Genomic DNA, 19650 nt, shown 5'->3' on the forward strand with positions numbered 1-19650 from the left:
CAGCCTTATCTGTATGGAGGAAAATTCACTGTAGTGACAGATCATAATAACCTAACATGGTTAAACAAAGCCAGCCAGCAAAATTCCAAGTTGCTAAGATGGAGCCTAGGTTTGCAGGCATATAATATGTCAGTTCAGTACCGCAGTGGGATTAGCAATGCCAATATAGATGGGCTCTCAAGACAGGGAATGGGGTAGGGTATACTCAGATAGACCTAACTCTCTTCAAGCAACGTTTCTCAAGGGTCATTTGAAAAACTAGCTTGGCTTCTCCGGGGGGGGGGGGGTGAAGATAGGTGAAAGCTGCCAGCCTAGCCAGATAGAATTTTGTAGATAATGCTGTCTTTTTTACATATTAATATAAGCCACAGGCTTATTCTCTTAAATGGGGAAAAAAATGTTGGTAAATGTTAAACTTCAATGCTGTAAACACATTGCACTCTGCTGAAGAAAGCTGATAAGTCAATAATGGTATAATTCTTTGATCTTTAAGGTCTTTCTGCCTATTGTTTTGAGGCCAGAGTTAATGACTAGAATTTGCATGTATATATGTCCTTTATTGCTCTGGTTTCTAAACAGGTATAAAGAATGTAAATGTAGTTTCTGTTAGCCTGGGAACACCAGAGAACTGTGAAGAATGATGTCACGTGAATCAGCTCTGTGTTATCAATTTAAGGAGAGAGAATCAGAGGGCATTAGAGCATTTGTCTTGAGAACAGCCAACATCATCAGCACTGTCTTGCTAGATGTAAGTTTATTTTAGAACTGTGTTTTCTCTTAGAAATAGCTAGGAAATAAGACAATTAGACTAGTTTGGTTTTCTGTGATGTCAGAACTTGTCTACAGTATTACTTTTAACATTTCTCTGTGATCTCTGAACTCTTGACTAGCACTGTGTAGTAAGAAGCATTGTCTTGTGTTTTTATTATTTATTATTAAATATTTTTAAACCTTTCAACTGTGGCTGTTTTGTGTAGAGATATTTTAAGCTCTAAGAGTACATTGCATGTATATAGTGATACTGTACCAAGTCACTCCAAATAAGTCTTGACTGTTTGGTCACACTTACCATTTGGATAACAATATTGCACAGTAATAATTGGGCCCCCTTCATGAGGGCCTTTGCGTAGCTGATAAATATTAGCTGGGTAGTGGCAGTGATTTCTACCATATAGTCTGGGTAAAAGGGGCACAGCTGGAGAACCTGTGCCAGCCTTCCCCAGGAGTGTCTGTGCGGTTGTATAAACTCTTATCTCAAAGTGTGTGTGTCAGATACTTTGGCAGGGACACAAAGCACTGGTTGGACAGAAAGGGTGCTGGAGGTTTTACCTTGCCCACTAGGCTGAGATCTGGATCCTATAGCTCTGCCAGTGGGGAATCTTATTGGGTACCTGGAGAGAAAGGGAGAAACCAACCCCAGACTGACTGTGATCTCTGCGTGCTCTTAAGAGAAACTGTACTTTACTGTGTGTGTATTTATTATCTTTTCCCTATATGGACGCCCCTCACTGGTGTTAGTGGTGATGACAGAGGCTCCTTGATTGCTGGGCCAGCGTACGGGTGTCACAACTTGTACTAAAATATATGTAATTAATTAAGCAAACAGAATAATATATTGTTCATATGTAAGGATAAATTATTATAAAAATAGTTTTCTTACCAAATGTCTTATGCTTTCAGCACTATAAAATTTCTAAGTAAATTCTCAATATAAAATAATCAATAAGATCCTATTAAATGTTTTATGGTATCCTAAAAAACCTAAGAGTGGAACATGATCACCATATAAGAATTTGGGAGAATGGCGGTGTTAAGTTTCCTGATATTGAAATTTATGCACAAGCTGCAATTTGTAAAACTATTATATTCAATGGATAGATATTAATTCAAGTGCAAACTAGAAGAAACTATAATTAGAGCTAAAGAAGCTGAAGAAATGTAAATTAAAACCAGTTACTGTATGTTTGAAACAAACAATAAAGCTTGGACATTAATAAGCAATTATATTCACCATATACTGTTTTTCCTTCAAATTCTAAATATATAAATACTCAAACATTTAAAGGTGTATTTCATATATCAGAAGAATAAAAGAACAACATGCTGAATCAGCAAACGACTTTAATAATAACCTTGGTAAGAGCTTTTGCAGACAAGTGCGGCTTCATCAGACCATAAATTAATTAATTAAAGTCACACTTCCTTATAAATACATAAAAACATCCAATGGCAATAGATGTAACAATCATATGGGTTATAGGTTCTAAACCTAGTTTTAGATTTAGAAATAATAAATCTTTAAAATGAATGCTTTGTTATAAGGATGGAAAGTCACATTACTTAGATCATGTAGGTATGTTTCCACGTGGTAGATGTATTTTCTGCCATTTAATAGATAGTGATAGCTTCTTTATATTTATTTATTATTTATTTCAGTTTGGTGACCGGGGAGGTCGTTTTCAATGGCGGCCCGGGGAGAAAAGCTCCACAGTACAATGTTACATCACATAATGAAAATACTAGTAAAATACTAAGTACAATTATTACAATCAAAATAGGTGGAAATTCTACAAAAACAGTTGGTATACATTATGAATTCATTTAAAATTAAGCAACTAAGATGTTAAAAAAGAATTGTCATAGAGGACGACAGGCATAGAACATAAGGTTGGAAAGTGGGTATGTTAGTTACACTAACAATGTATGACTAAGAGGCAAATTAGAGAGGTAAAAAGTTTAGCCAGGAGAGAAGGAGGAGGGGAGCTTGGGAGATATAGAATGAAGAGTACAGTTACATTTTCTTTGAGTGTGCAGGTGGCAGTGGCGTTGTGTTTTGAAGGAGTGTAGGTTGTCACAGGTCCTCAGTGTAGAGGGCAGGGCATTCCATTTTTTAGCTAGGGTAAAGGAGATTAGAAACTGACCAGCTGGGCACTTTGGTTTGTAGATGGATATAAGGTTTTGGTGGGAAGATCTGAGGGGTCTGGGGGGGTATAAGGTTGAAGAATATTTGATAGTGCGGGGCAGCTGCTAGGTTGAAATATTAGTTTGTGGGCTAAGACAATTTGGAGGTAGTCTAGTTGATTAGGGAGTTCAAGCCAATTTAAAGTTTGAAGGGAGGTGCAGTGATGGGAGAGGGAATTTGCCTTGTTGGTGAATTTGGAGATTTTATTGTAGCATACTTCCAGTTTGGTGGTTAGGGTGGAAGATAGATTTGTAAACAGAGGAGCACCATATAGAAGAGATGGGAGGAGATAGGTAGTGGCCAAGGTATGTCTAGTAGAGGGGGAGAGGAATTGTTTGCTTCTGTATAGGAGGCCGAGTTTTATGTGGGTTTTCTTGATGTTAAGTTGGATGTGGGTATTGAATTTTAGTGTTCATCAATGGTGACCCCTAGTAGTTTGGCAGAGGGAACGATGTTGATGATGGAGTTGTTAAGGCTAGTAATTTGAAATAAGTTTTTTTTCAGTGGGGGTGGATTTAGAGTGAATGAATAGAAGAATCTTAGTTTTGTTAGCATTTAGTGAGAGGTGGTTTTGGTGCATCCATTTTTCAGTGGTTGAGAAGGCGGTTTGAGTTATAGTCTTGAGTTCTGTAAGGTTAGAGGCATTGCAGATCAAAGTTGAGTTGTCTGCGTATTGGACAATTTTGGTATTGGGAATAGCTTTGTGGAAATCGTTAACGAAGATGTTGAACAGCAGAGGGCCAAGTATGGATCCTTGGGGAACTCCTGTGGGGGTGGGAAGGAGGCTTGGCCCCATTTCACAGCTTGGGACCTGTCTGAGAGGTAGCTAGAAAACCAGGTTAGAGTTTTTGGGGAGATGTTGAGGTTAGATAGATGGTTTAGTAGATGGGAGTGGGAGATGGTATCGAAAGCTTTAGATAAGTCTAACAGAACTGATGAAACTAAGTTACCAGAGTCTCGAGCTGAATTGACTGAGTGTAGGAAGGAGATAAGGGCTGTGTTGGTATTATATCCAGGGCGGAAACCATGCTGGGTAGGAGAGAGCAGTTGGTGATTGGTTAGGAATGGCATGAGCTGCAGGTGAATGCATTTTTCAAGAATTTTTGAGATGGGTGAGAGGATGGCTATGGGGCGAAAGTTGGAGAAGTTATAGTTTTTGCCACCTTTATGGAGTGGAAGAATGAAAGCAGAGCGCCATAGTCTGGGTACACAGGACTCGAGTAGTGATCTATTTATCAGGATGCTGATGGGGAGAGCAATACTTTCGGAGGCAATTTTTAAGAAGGAGGAGGGGATGTTGTCAGGGGCGTTGGTGCAGGGTTTGAGTTTGAAGAAAAGTTTTTTTATAAGGTAGGTAGACACAGGTTTAAGTTCAAAGATAGGAGTTGAGAGAGGTGAGGTGGAGGAAACTTGGGCAGAGGAGGGTGGGGGGATGTTGCTGGGGAAGGTTTTGGTTAGCTCGGCAATAGTAGAAGTGAAGAAGGTATTAAATAGTTTGGCAATTTCTTGGACAGATTTGCTAGTATCAGGGCAGGGGTTGTTAGTTGTACCAGGCTTAAGGAGAGAGTTAATGGAGTTCCAGAATTGTTTGGGGTTTTTTGCATGATTTATTTGTAGATGGTTGTAGTAGGACTTTTCATCTATTATAACTTGTTTTTCGGCTAGGTTTCATAGTTCAGTACAGTTCCAAATTGAAAGGTACACCATCAGCTGAAGAAACTCACGTAGCCAGTAAAATTCAGTCGATTTATTCACGATAAAACACAGTTCAAAAGAATAAAATGAAGACCACCAGTGGAAAGTAAGCGCTTTCACATCCTTATGACGCTTCCTCAGACTTCAATACTACATCAATGAACATGCATCTTTAAATATAACTCACAAACCACCTGTTGCTAATCATTGTGGTTAATTAATTAATTAAACAGAGTTACTGCAACATTGCTACTACCCACCCCATAAAAACTACAGCATACACATATAGACCAATACATATCAAAGAAATGCATGTGTTATTAACATATCCCTAATAAACTTTCAAAATACCTATAAAGTTTACATATATACGTCAGAATATTGTTAATGCTTTAATGGTTTAGATGCCAAAAAAGGTTTCAATGTGATTTTATCATTTAAACCATATCTATGTGCTTGTAGTCTCAATATCCACTTATTCTCAATTTCTTCAGTATAACCTCTAATATTACCTAGCCTATTAGATCTAGTAACTAGCTGTAATACCCTAAACTTGAAACTATGCTGTAACCCATGTTCTAATACATGTTTGGCTAGGGCATTATTGGTATTCTCCTTATTAATTGCGTATAAATGCTCCCTTATTCGTTCACGTAGGGTTCTGTTGGTCTTCCCAACATAGAACAACCCAAAGAATTGACATTGAGCCACATATACCAAGTCCTTGGTCCTACAATCAGCATATTCTTTAAGTGAAAAGGTTTGGCCTGTAAATGGATGTGTAAAATTGTTGTCCTCAGCTATATATTTACACTGATTACAATGTTGGCAGGCAAAAGTACCTATCCTTTGTGACTGCAACCTCTTAGTTTTGGGCTTCTCATAACATAGAATTCTTTTCAGGGACTTCATGTTCCTATATGCAATATTCGGTTGTTCATCTACTAAACTCTTAATGTTATCATCCATCTGTAATAATTTCCAATTATTCTGTATAATATTTCTAATATGGCTATTCCTATTGGTAAAAGGAATGACCAATCTGTTCTTCGCTCGTGATGTATCATGTGTTCCTACAGAGCTGGTGGTATCCCTATGCATAAAGGGAACCCCCTTATCAGTTCTCTGTGTATTTCCCTCTGAAATAGCCATACTTATCTCTGTTGGTCTATATCCTCTTTGTATAAAGTTGTCAGCCAACTCTAACTTATGTTGTTCATATCTCTCTTCCTGAGTTGTCAATCTCAAAACCCTTAATATTTGGTTCTTCATAATATTTGCATGTATGTGCTTGGGGTGCATACTCTTACGATGTAGTAAATTGTTCTTCCAGCAGGGCTTCCTGAATAATTCTGTGTCAATGCCTGTATCACTTTTAGTTAACCTCATATCAAGGAAGTCTATTGTCTCCTGTGAGTGTGAATATTCAAAGGCTAAAAACACTGTTGTACTGTTAACATATTTCACAAAGTCTTGCAACTGTGTCTCAGTGCCACCCCACACAATAAACACATCATCTACAAATCTATTGTAGTATCTTAAATTATCCTGATATAATGTGTTGTTTAAGACATACATGCTCTCCCAGTATGCCAATACAAGATTTGCATACGAGTTCGCACATGGGGTTCCCATGGCTACTCCTTTTCTTTGCAAAAAGTATTCATCATCATAGATAAGTACATTATTCACTAATACTGTCTCTAATAAAGTTACCCATTTAATAATCTTATCATTGGTGATGTTATTCTCTAGCAAAAGTAGCCTGACATACTCAATTCCAATATTATTGGGTATTGAAGTGAATAGCGACTTGACATCTAGAGTAACTAGGATATCTTCCTTACAAATGGGTGTTGATCTATTGAAAAATGCTAACTTCTCCAAAAATTGTTTAGTATCTCTAAGAACCTGTTTGATGCTCATTACTATCGGCTTAAACACTTTATCCAGATAAATGGAAAGGGGTTCCGTAAGCCATCCCTTACTAGATACTATCGGCCTCATTGGAGGTTCAACTAGCCCTTTGTGAATTTTAGGTTGGCCTCTAATGATGGGGACCAATGGGTTTTCCACAATGAAATACCTGTACAATTCACTATCTATAATATTACTTAATAAAAGATCATAGAGATGCCCATGTACATCTCTTATTATTTTATTCAATAAATTCACCGTTAATGGTTCATAGGTGTCTTCATCAGCTTCACTGTGAAAGGTACTTTACTTGGCGAAAAGTTTTTTTAAATAGGTTTCATAGCTGTTTGTATTTAAGTAAGAATGCAGGTTGTTAATGATGGAGATAGCTTTTCCAAGAATTATCTTTTTGTTGCATCATTTTCTTGGTTTCTTTAGTTAGCCAAGGGGCAGTCTTGGCTTTAACTCTTTTAGTTCGTATTGGAGCTAGGGAGTTTAGGATAGTAAGGAATTTGGAGTTGAAGAAATCAACGGCTTCGTCTAGGGGTAGTGTTTTTAGTGGGTTCCAGTTGGTGATTTTGAGGGAGTCAGAGAAGGTGGAGGGGTTAAAGTTAGATAAATTTCGAGTATGCAAGACTTTGTGGGAGAATGGTGAAGAGGAAGTAGTTCTATGGGTGAAGGCAGGGAGGTGGTCTCCTAGTGGGTCGGGAATGACACCAAATGTAGTAGTTCTGTTAGGGTGAGACACCAGGATCCAGTCTAGGATGGAGCCGGTGAGGTTGGTTTTGTTGGGCCTGGTGGCAGAGTTAATAAGTTGTGTAAAGTTGAAGAGATTGATTGATATGGTGGGATTATGATTAATGATTTTTTGCCAGTCAATATTTACATCTCCCATTATGTAGGTTTTGTAATTAATATTTGAGGAGGTCCAGGAGAGGATGTCGTCCAAGGTATTGGTGTTGTTACCAGGGGGAATGTAAAGGGAGATAATGCAGATACTTTTGTGGTAATTTCATTTTAGAATGCCAGTAACTATTTCAGCGTTATTAAAGGAAGGGATAGGATTTGGGAAGGGAGTGATGGATAAGTGATTGGAGTAGATTAGAGCTACACCACCACCTCTTTTGTTTAGGTGGTCAGATTGGAGAGATTGAAATCCTGGGGGAAGGAATTCTGTGTCAGTTATGTGTGGTTTTAACCAAGTTTCAGAGATGGCTACTATGTTGGGTGAATTGTGGTTAAGCCAGGCATGAAAGAGGGTAATTTTATTAGCTAAGCTTTGGGCGTTGATAGTGACGAATTTGAGGTATTTACAATTTGCTTTGTTGTTGGAGGTAAGGTTACTTGTTTGAGAAATGTTTGGTCCAGGGTTGGGATGAACGTCGCCTGCTAAGCAAAGGTAAGAGAGAAGGTGAATAAGTTTGTTAGGAGAGTGTTTGGTTAGGAATGGATGGTAGGGGGGTTTGTTTAGGTTTGTAGTATTTGGTGGGAATTTGGAAGAGTTTTAATGTTGAGAGAAAGGTGGGGTGAAATGGGGTTAAAGAGGCAGAGATATTGTGGAAATGATTTGTAGGGTAGGGAGGTGGAGGCTGATGTGGAGGGATTAGGTAAAGGTTGGTATAAGAGGTGGCATGGTACAGAGGGAGAAGAATGAGGAGCAGGAGTAGTGTGGTGGCAGGGAATATAGTGGGAAAAGAGAGCATTTTAGAAAGTTGTTTGATTAGAGGAGAAAAGAAGTTTGTAAGTTAGAAAGAGTTAGGTAAGAATTGGTGGGTGGGTGGAGTATTGCTAAATGGGGTATGGTTGGTGGAGGGGGAGGTGGTTCTAGGGAAAATGGGAGGAGTAGTCCTGTGAGGGGATTGGGTGATGTAAGGGGGAGGGAGTATGGGATGGCAATAAATGTAGGACTACTGGGGGCGGGTGGAAATTGGGGGCATGGTAGGGGAGCGGAGTGAGCCCGCAGGGTGAATGGAGCGGGATAGAGCAACACGGCAGAAGAGTTCAGCTGAAAAAGTATCAGCCACTGCAGGTTGGTTAGAAGTACAGTAAGACTGGGTAGAAAATTAGTAGAGTTTGAGCAACACTTGAAAAATATAAGGTAGGGAAAGTGGAGTAAAGTTAGGGGAGGTTTGGCTTTGAAGTATTTAGAGGTAAAGTTGGAAATAAAATAATTAATAGAGTAAGAGCAGGCAGAAAGACAGAAAGATATATCCAAAAACAAATAGTAAGTATAATTTTTAAAGTTTTAGCTATTTGTACTTCATGGGATTTAATTTATTTGGCCCAATGAGTGTTGTGTAAAAAGTTTTACATTGGAAAACCAATCACAGTTTACTAAAGAGAATTAGGGAACATGTTAGAGATATAATATCTTTGAATGAGAAAAATATAGATTAGTGAAACACATTAGAGAAAGTAGTGACACAGTTTCAGATTTAAAGGGATTGAAACAGCAGCTGATGATGGTAGACTAGGGGAGTTGAGGATTAAAATGGAGAGCAGGGAATTATTTGGATACTTCATTTACAAGCACATAAACAGTTTGGTTTGAACAACAAGATTTCTTTAAAATTGAGACTGAAAGAGAGGGAGGTTTGTTTAGGTGGGTACCTAGATAATTAACTAGGATTTAATTAATTAATTAACTTGTGCATGTGATTGTTTTCTCTTGTCTTAGGAATTCCTTTGTATTTATTGACAATTTTTCCACTATTGGTTTGTGCTAGTTGTGTTAGTTGCAATCTTCCACTAATTTTGTCTTTGGGTGTGTTCCTTAGCTTGTTCCTTCCCATCTCTGCTTGTCCTATCTTCCTATTCTTCCCCAAAATGACTTACTTGCTTTAACTGCATTGTATAGGCTGTCTCCAGTGGCCATTTTATAACTTTAAGGTACTTTAGTGTACGTGTGAACGTGCATACTATGGTCTATGTCACCTACCTGATTCTTTACAATGTTTTTTCCAGCAGTACAATTATTTTCACTATTGTGGCTGCAAATATTCACTATGGAACACTGACTACTGTGTAAAAACTCTATGTCAGCACCCGTGCATGCTTACTCCCTCTTGGGCTGTGTCTCACTGCATTTACCAAACTACTTATTACTGTGCTGTAGTATCACTATTTTTTCCAAATTTTCTAATTTAGGTCTTTTTAAGGTATCCACAAACTACGTTTACTTACTTTGACTTTGTTGATTTGTTGAGAAGATTATTCTTGCTAGCTCAGTGGCCTCTTTCAGGAGAGCCCAAGGAAGCATTTACACTGACTCAGGGAAATTTAGCCTGGGCACTGAGGAAATTCACCCGCTCTTTTCATTAAGAGCCATGAGATCCTGTACATCCACCAGAGCTACCCTTGGCAGTTTTAATTTTCAGAAAGGAGCAAGCATTAAGAAAATCTCCTAACAAGTTCATAATTTCTCTCCACATAACAGCATTCAGATAATTAACTGCATGCCTCAAATAAAAATGACAACTCTGAGATTACTCCATACCTATGGAAATCATGTTCTCAAAGTTCTGTACCATCACTTCCTGGTATAGTTCTTTCTCCTGTTTATTCAGCATTGCCCATTCTTCATCTGAAAACATGACAGCAACATCCTCAAAGGTTTCTGGTACCTGTTAGAAAGAATTTGTTTGCTTATTTCTGATTGTCTTATACATTCAAACATATTAAGAATAGCAAGAATCGAAAAAATGTAACACATGCAACAGGTGTACTGGATGACAATTTTATAGAATTGATGAATCTTCCATTTTTCCTATCCAAAGATACATTTGTGAAAACTCAACAGTTCAAAAAATGGGTTACCGGCTGTGTTGAACAAGCTAACGTTTATTCAGTGTCAATCATCTAATACAAGTTATGTTGCAGTAAGTATTCATTTATACAGAAAAAAAAGTTACGCAGGCAGTAATGTCCCACAGAGTGGACATTCCAGCGAAATAAAAGACACCTCTGGAGTGTTGTGAAGCGATGCTGCAGGCGGAGGGCTCCACCGTCTCTGGAAGGTTCATTATTTTCCCTGCAACACCCCTACAGGCCATTAATGTGCTTAGATAATGGGATATATTTTAACTTGTTTTGTATTTGCCTTATTAGTTGTGTATACATTTTATCATTTATTTTTTATGTAAAATAGTTCCTTAAGATTTCAAAGTTCTGGAGGATATGCAATTGTAGAAGTATTTTACATATAAAATATAATCATTTAAGAAGTCTACACCACACACAAAATCATATACACACCACCCACACATGCACATTAAATACACACCTCAGACGTCCTACTGCAATGAAATAAACAATTTACTTGAGGAAATTGTTAAAAATCATATTTAATGCAAAGAATTAGAACTCTCTCACAATGGGCTCTGTTGTATTCAGATCTAACTCCCACATGCACGTCTTTGTAACTGCTACTGCAGTCACTTGTTAAATCTGTTTATTTTTCCAATTTACTAACCACACCTTTCTAAAACCATCAGTTAGCAAGAGGAAATGAAAAGGTATGTCTGTAAGTGCTGCTGCAGTTAATTGCAAGACATCATTTTATTTATCCATCCAGTGGTAACCATGGCTTTGTCAATGATGGAAAAGGAAAACACAGACCATTCCACCTGCTGTTATTTGCTTTATTACCATTTGTTTACTAGATAAGCCATGGTCCACAATCAAGGAGGCCAGTAAAGGCAACAATTTATACTAGTAAAAGTAAGATACTAAATTAAATTCATTTGCATACTTCATTCATTCATACAATACGTTAAGAACACCATCTACAGCAATAACTGAATAGAAAGAATTGGATGTATATAAATGGTATGACACCGAAGGAAAACTGTAGTATATACAGAAATACAAGATGAAAATGGCAAATACTTTCCATAGGTGACAAAAGCAATATCAAATTTGCCAAAGTGTTAGAACACAAGTAAATGCAGGAGGAATTATCCACTGACAAGGTGGCAGATGCAAGCCTTGTCTGACATGAGGTGATCTTTAAGAATGTCTTTAAACTTCTTAATAGTTTCTTGGCTTCATATTTCAGTAGACGGATGATTCCAGGTTGCAGGTCCCGATCTTGGGAAAGTGCTTTCTCCTACTGATGTTTTGAATCTTGGGCAAAAAAGATAAAAATAATTGACTTCTGTGCTACAGAGGTTGTATAAATTATGTTGAAATGGTAGTTTGACTTTTTTTTGGGGGGGTAGACTTTTTTCAAGCTGCTGAAGTTCTTTACGACCTCTCATTTACCACTTTTACATGCGTTTTTAAGACTTGTGGTTAGGAAGAGAGGCTTCAAAGATCTGTCTCACCAGTGGAGTTTTGTTGCCAAGTTAGGTGTGCTACATTTTCACAGGGCTTTATCTCTACATTAACTCTTTGCTCTGGAACATTTGAGTGTCCAAGCCTAAATCTAAATGGACTTGTAATATACACAATTAGTGTAATGTACTCAGATGAACAAAGAAATTGTTGTCTGGTAGTCATCATATTTTAACTGTAGAAATTCTTCAGGCAACCAGATCACAATATCAAGATAATGCCTAGCAGTTAAATTACATAGAAATGATTCTGTCAACCATTTCCTTGTATTTAAATAAGTATCTATTTAATCTAGGTATATAACTTAAATATACATAATCAGTCAACAAAAATCTCACACACACACACACACACACAGTAGCAGCATTTGGGATACTGAATACCACAACTGAAGTAAACATTGTAAACAAAATTATATACTTTGAGTGGTTTAGATACATAGCACTGCCAATACTGTCAAGCATTCCTCTCAACTGTCCAGCTTTTAGCCTCGTGTTTTTCATCTCATCCTCATAAAATTTGTGGTTTTCTGCCAAATCACTGAGGACTGAAGTCACTAAATAATGACATACATTTGAGTTTCAGTTCTCATAGACTTCAGAAAATGCATACAATCACAAATCCTGTTATTCTAGCAACTTTTTGAGTTGATAAGAGCAATTATACAACAACTCCCCATTAATATTCAAAAATGTGCACGCTGATTGACAGCGTGCACGTTGTAAATCAGAGTTATAGTAATGGAAAAAGGACCAGTCGCCCGGACTTTTTCCATTACTATAACTCTTTTTTTACAGCAACGGAGAACGCAAGATCTCCGTTGCTTCACACTGTCTCGCTATGTTAAACGAGTGAGACAGCTTTAAAAAAAGCAACAGAGATTCTCCGTTGCTTTTTTTAAAGCTGTCTCACTATGTTAAACTCCTTTAACATAGCGAGACAGTTTGTAAAAAGCAACGGAGATCTTGCTTTCTCCGCTGCTTTTTTCAAAACTGTCTCGCTATGTTAAATGGGTTTAACATAGCGAGACAGCTTTAAAAAAAGCAACGGCGATTCTCTGTTGCTTTTTTTAAAGCTGTCTCGCTATGTTAAACCCATTTAACATAGCAAAACAGTTTGTAAAAAGCAACAGAGATCTTGCTTTCTCCGTTGCTTTTGCCCACAGCTCTGATGTACTGCGTAGGCATACGAATGCGCAGTACATCAGAACTGCCGCAGAATACCAGACAGCTGCGGAAGGGCAGCAAGGAGGCATTATACAATGCCATTATTTAAAAAAACTAATTATTTTTTTTCTTAAATAATGTCATTGTATAATAGCAATAACCCACTTCTGGGTGTGGGTAATGCTGGATTTACCCACAGTTGGCTTTGTTTGGCCACTCGGGCTTCACCCTCGTGACCAAACCACACCAACCGTGGGTAAATCCAGCATTACCCACACCCAGGCGTGGGTTATTGCTATATTATTTAACATCTGTCCCTGTTTTGGGGCCGTTGTCCCACCATTATTTTAGGCTTTGTCCAGATCTCTTAAGGTATGCTATTAAGTGATGTAAATCATATGTAAAGAACACTATTCCTTTAAATATTAAGCAGGCAGGAATTTTAGATCAACTTATTTCCAGGTATTAATGATCCTTAAATGTATTAAGACAAATAGCAATACTTGACTGATACTCTTTCGTATGTGCAATAACCAAACAACCACCTGGTCAATAAAAAGTACAAGTAAATAGATAAAATTATAGCAGAATGTAAACAGTTTAACATAGTATTTTAATTTTTTTCTCTGAACCTGATGCTAACTGCAAACTCTTATCACATCTAATGAAGGCAGAAATTATCATTTTCAGTCTTTCACAAACTGGCATTTGTCCTCAGCTGTAACAAGGGGTACCAGTACTTCACAGTATAAAGTGACCGTTCCATTTTAAATTACTGCAATAACTGCCTCTGGCTACCTGCAGTGTCAAATGCTATTGTAGGCAGGTTCTTGTACAATCAGTGCACAGATGTGTCTAATTAATAAGTAACACTTTAGGGGTGATGATGCTTGTATTTCATGTTTGAATCTTGCTATAATTCTGATTACACCATTTAGTCAAACACTGTCTGCTTCTGCACCAGTGTTACTGGCCTTTAACATGGTGAAGTCTGACAAATTGTTTACCATCACTGTTCCCTTATTTGTCTGTAGGATTAAGTTTACTCCGCCTCCTCCTCTCCCACCTGTACCTGTGCTCTGTAATTCATTTCTATCCCTTTTATGCATATGATGCCCTCACTGTTCCGTGATTTGCCCGATTCTATCCCCATCTCCTCCCCTACCTCTACCTGTGCTCTGTAATTTATTTCTATCCCTTATAAAGCATGTCATACTCTCACTGTTCCATGATTTGTTTGATTCTGTTCCCTCTCACATGTGTACCTGTGCTCTGTAATTCATTTCTACCCCTTTTATGCATATGATGCTTTTACTGTTCCATGGTTTGTCCATTCAAATGTATCCCCACCTCTTCCCCACCTGTACCTGTGCTCTGTAATTAATTTCTATCCCTTATAAAGCATGTCATGCTCTCACTGCTCCATGATTTGTCTGATTCTGTTCCCTCTCACACGTGTACCTGTGCTCTGTAATTCATTTCTATCCCTTTATGCATATGATGCCCTCACTGTTCCATGATTTGTCTAATTCTATCCCTCCCCCACCTGTACCTGTGCTCTGTCATTCATTTATATCCCTTTTTGCATATTATGCCCTCACTGGATCAGGATTTGTCTAATTCTATCCCCTCTCCATCTGTACTTGTGCTCTGTAATTCATTTATTTTATGCATACATGCTTTCACTGTTCCATTGTTTGCCCGTTTGAGTCTATTCCCACCTACCGCCACCTGTACCTCTGCTCTGTAATTAATTTCTATCCTTTTTTGCATATTACGCACTCACTGTTCCTCAATTTGCCAGTTTGATTCTATTCCCATCTCATCCCCCAACTTGCGTCATTTGTTTCTTTCCCTTCATCATTTTTTTTAATATTGTTATCCTTACTTGACAGATTGACTCAGCCTTCAGCTCATTCTCTGTCTGTGCCCCTTCTATCATCCTCTGTCTGTGCCCCTTCTATGATTTTTCATCCCCTTCTGTTAATCCTTTATAACCATCAGTCTCTCCATTTCTTGGAATACTTGTTTATACCTGGATCCTGAGCAGAGTTTCTACCTGTGCTTTCATAGTGTATGACCTTATTCCTTATTATAAATCCTGAATTCCTGTGCCTTTCCCTGTTCCCTTTTAAGAGATTCCCACCAATACACTACATTTCCCCAGTGTTTCCTAAAAGCATATATATATATATATATATATATATATATATATATATATATATATATATAAATAAATACGGTCAGAGCTTCCCACTACTGTGTTAAATCCAACCCCTTGTTTCCTATCACTGCATGTAGCTCTGTTGTAGAGCTTCCCACTGTTCTAGCACACAATTCCTGTAAAAGGAATAAATAAGGAAACAGCTCCAGTACTTAGTAATAATGACCATCCCTCCTGGCATGTCTACAGGTCAGTTCCCTGTGCATTCTCCTATTAACCTGGTGAACTTGGGCATTCAGAGGCAATGTAGCAACTGCCTCATGTACACAGACGAACCTCTCCTCTTACCTCCCAACACTCAGACTTGTGAGAGATGCACTTGCATATCCAAACTGGAAGTCATGCCCTCTCAAGCCAAGACCGAAATAGCTGGTCAAGAGAAGATCAACACCTGCACCACCCCACATGCAACAGATGGCCCTCCAGAACACCCACCATCACAGCTCTCACATAAAAACACAAACCACACACCCACCTTTGTGGAGGCTCTCAACAGAAATCTACCCAAACAGTAGAGACCTCCAAGGCAGAAATGCACTCGACCACCACAACACAGCACAAACCACAAGACACATAGCTGACCTACACAGTGTGCCCCTCAACCTAAGCACCTAAGGCAAAACAGCTTGCCCAATACACTAATCATAGCTGACTGGATAGTGAGGTACACTGATGTCCCACTCACTAGGTTGAATATAACAGTCAGCTGTCTATCAGGTGTCAGAATCAGACACATAACACATGCACTCAGGTCACTCCACAACAAGTATGACTCTGTCACTGTCCACATGGGTGTAAATGACCTGAAATGCACCTCCCTGGACTGCATGAAAAGAGACATGGGGGAACTCTTGGATTATGTGACCCAGGCAGGTATGAACCTAGCCCTGAGCAGCATCTTACCATCGCCCAGAATTATACCACAGTACAAGCAGAAAAGTATTTACTTCAACAATTGGCTAAGTTTCTGGTGTCACTCAATGGGGATCCAGTATCTGTCTGCTTGGGAAAACATGATTGAGAGACTCCGATGCTTTGCCAGAGATGATCTGCATCTGTCACCCCTGGGTTTCTGGACACTGGCTAAGACTCTTGCCAAACCTATAGTGCCTTTTTTAAGTGATGTTCCAAAGACCAAACTACCACCGTAACAGCTATAAATAAATGCAATCCGAGGGTCATGCTGCTCAACGCTAGAAGTCTAAATCTCAAGATGCACTTGCTCGAAGCACTCCTCAAAATGGAGAACATTGACATTTGTGCTGTAGTGCAGACCTGATTTAAAGCAGCAGAAAGCACCCCTGCGCTACCAGGCTATAACTCATTCCACACCTTTCGGCCCCAGAACATGGACTGAAAGTCCAAAGGTAGTGGTGTTTCCATATTCATAAAGGATATGCACACCTTCAGACTAGGAACCCAGGATAACACATCTGAGATACTTCAGGTTCAATTAACATTGGGTAAGACGGCGATTCAGGTTTTAGCCTGCTATAGGTCCCCAACCATATCCAAAGACTCTCACTCCATGCTTCTAAGCACCCTGGAAACTATTATGGTCCAATCCAACACTCTCATACTAGGTGACTTCAACTACCCCTCCATCAATTGGTAAAACTACTCATGCACCAATACACTGGCCCAATGCCCTGGACCATCTCATTCTTACCCCCACTATAGGAAGGTAACTGTCATGAAAAACTTCTGAAAAGCTGACTTTGGGCACCTAAAAACAGAGGTGGCTAACTTCATGGCACCCATGTCAATGGAAAATAGATGCATGACTGCCGAATCATACAACAATGCACTGTACAAACACGTACATAAATGCTTGAAATAACCACACCCAACAGAACCAAGACACTATCCTCCAAAAAAAGGAAGCCAATCTGGTGATTACATGCCATTAATAAACTCTACAACAGAAGGAAGAAACTGTTGCAGAAAAAGGTGAAGTCCCAAGACTGTAAAAACTCCCTTATTAGCCTCAACAAAAAGTTGAGATCCCTCATCAAAACCTCTAAAGCCAGATATGAAGGCAGAATTGTGTCAAACACTAACTACAGAGCCTTCTATAGTTAAATCAAGAATCTCCACGGCAATACCCAGGTTTGCTCTGAGTTATTGCACAATGGTACCTCCTATACTGAACCAAGTCCAGGAGGATGAGGTGCCCAAAACAAAACAAATAGAGAGGAAAAAAGCACCAGCAAGCCGTAACCACCTTAAAACATTTAATGTGTTCCACAGCAAGCAAAGCACAACACAGCACACAATGATAACGCTGAAACTACTACCAGTTTGTTTTCGTCTCCTACTTCATCAGAAAAATGCTGACAGTCCAAACCCCTCCCCATTTTATACCTTTGCACACTGCCAAAACTTAAAATCATGTGACATTGAATTCAATTTTAACGCTTTACTAAACATACCTTAAAACAGGCATAATAAATACAAGCATAATAAATACAACTTTCCCCTGTTTAAAAGACTTTTTAAATATCTAAAAACACACTTTCAAAACTTGCAGTAAATAAACAGATGGATATAAAAAAATAAATGCATGTTAAAAATGAATAAATGAATGTAAAAAAATATCAATCTTGTTGAACAATATTTCAAACCACATATGTGTGAAATTCATAACTTCGCTACTCTTAATTTTAAAACTGGGGCTAGGGAGACCATGTGATTCAAACCCGGCCACCTATTGGCTTCTAATACCAGTTGCCAGTAAACCTCTCTATATTCCAGCATGGTCTCCCAAGAACCACCCCTACCATCCATTACCACTTCATCTAATACAAAAAAAGTGTAAGAAGCACCTTCACAGCTCACAGTGTGTTTATATAACGCGTTTCTGTTGTTACCCCTCCTAATGTCGTAAAGGTGTTCTTTAAACACCTTTCTGTCTTACCTATGTAAAACACTTTACATTTCTTACAGGTTGCAATGTAAACAAGTCCCTTACTTTCACAATTATAATAGGATTTGGAGGTAATGTGTCTATTCCTGTTACTGACAGTAATTTCAGAAGTATCAGCTGTAAAAGGGCATTGTTGGCATGCTCCACACTTGAAGGTACCCACTTTTCTAATTAGGTTTCCCCCAAGTTTATTTTCCATAAGGTCCTCAATACATCTACCTTTTCTGAAGATGAATTTTAGTGGAACATCAAATTTTAAATTCAAGTCAGACATCTTGGAATATCTGCTCCATTTCCTCTGGACATGTCTCTAATGACCTGCGCATCACCACTAAAATCCACAATAAAGGCATTATCATAGAAGTCACTGTCCCCATTGCTCATTAAGAGATTGTGCTTCTTTTAGTTTGAGCATATCCATTCATATCTGCAGTTGAGCAAGTTGACAGCCAGTTTTATACAGTATACTATTGGAGACACTGAACAGTAGCAACTGGTGTTTTGTCTATTTTTATATTTTTATTAATTTCTCATTTATTTCTTGTATATTTGTATTTGTATTTGTAGTAAGACAGTAAAGTTAAGAGTAAATATCACGTGCACCATGCATCATGAACTTAATGCAAGTATTATTCGTAATATGTATTGTTATTCAGATTTAAGTGCACCACAACATTTAGTGTTCGCGAGACGCAGTTGCCTCTCGTGTTTGTACATTATTAGTCAGTGAATTCAGTTTAGACAATACAGTTCACATTAGGTAATATAGATATAGTCGCATACTTATGAATTGTGATGTTCAATGTAGCTTTATATTCTGTATTCTGTACTGCCTTAGGAACTGCATTTTTTACTTGGAGATCTTTTTATATTTAGAATTAATATTTTATACCTCGTCCTTTGCATCATCTTGGACGAGTGGTTACGATAAAGAAGCTTCTTTGACAGCACTCTGTTGATAAGATAGGGAATGACTAGTGATGTCTTCCTTTCAAAATAATTAATAACAGCTGACGATCCTAATGAAATAAGTGTTGTATTGATGTTGAAATTTTTAAAGATGTTTGACTGCAGTTTGTCATTGCATATTTCTATGTGCAATTGTAATATATTAGATTTCAGGTTGAACCGAAGTTTTAGGCTACATAATACACGCATACAGGGACGCTACTAGCTGTTAATTGATAATTTGATTACTATTTCATTTGAATTACACTGTTTAGATTGAAACTAGTTTTTTATTGGTTGCCATCTACTATTTAAGAAGGGTTGCTTTTATTGTTTAATTAGATCTGAAGAAGCGTGCATAGTGCACGCGAAAGCGCTTATCTTCTCTCGTTTTGTATGGAATAAAGACAGTTTTTTACTTCTCGTGGTGTGTCCTCTGGTGTTCCATTTGGATTTGGAGGTAATGTGTCTATTCCTG

At 38.2% G+C, this 19650-nt stretch overlaps 1 protein-coding gene across 1 annotated transcript in view; it reads right to left on the minus strand.

The window, feature by feature from the left end:
• The window catches only part of LOC122798722 (zinc finger protein 81-like), a 259446-nt gene that overhangs the window by 126523 nt on the left and 113273 nt on the right, over positions 1-19650 (minus strand). Inside the window, exon 2 of the mRNA XM_044067819.1 lies at positions 10071-10197. Coding sequence (XP_043923754.1) covers positions 10071-10197 — 127 coding nt within the window. The remainder of the gene's footprint in view (positions 1-10070; positions 10198-19650) is intronic.

Source organism: Protopterus annectens, chromosome 3.part1 (genome assembly GCF_019279795.1).
Source record: "Protopterus annectens isolate FY-2018-M chromosome 3.part1, PAN1.0, whole genome shotgun sequence".
Taxonomy (NCBI): domain Eukaryota; kingdom Metazoa; phylum Chordata; order Ceratodontiformes; family Protopteridae; genus Protopterus; species Protopterus annectens.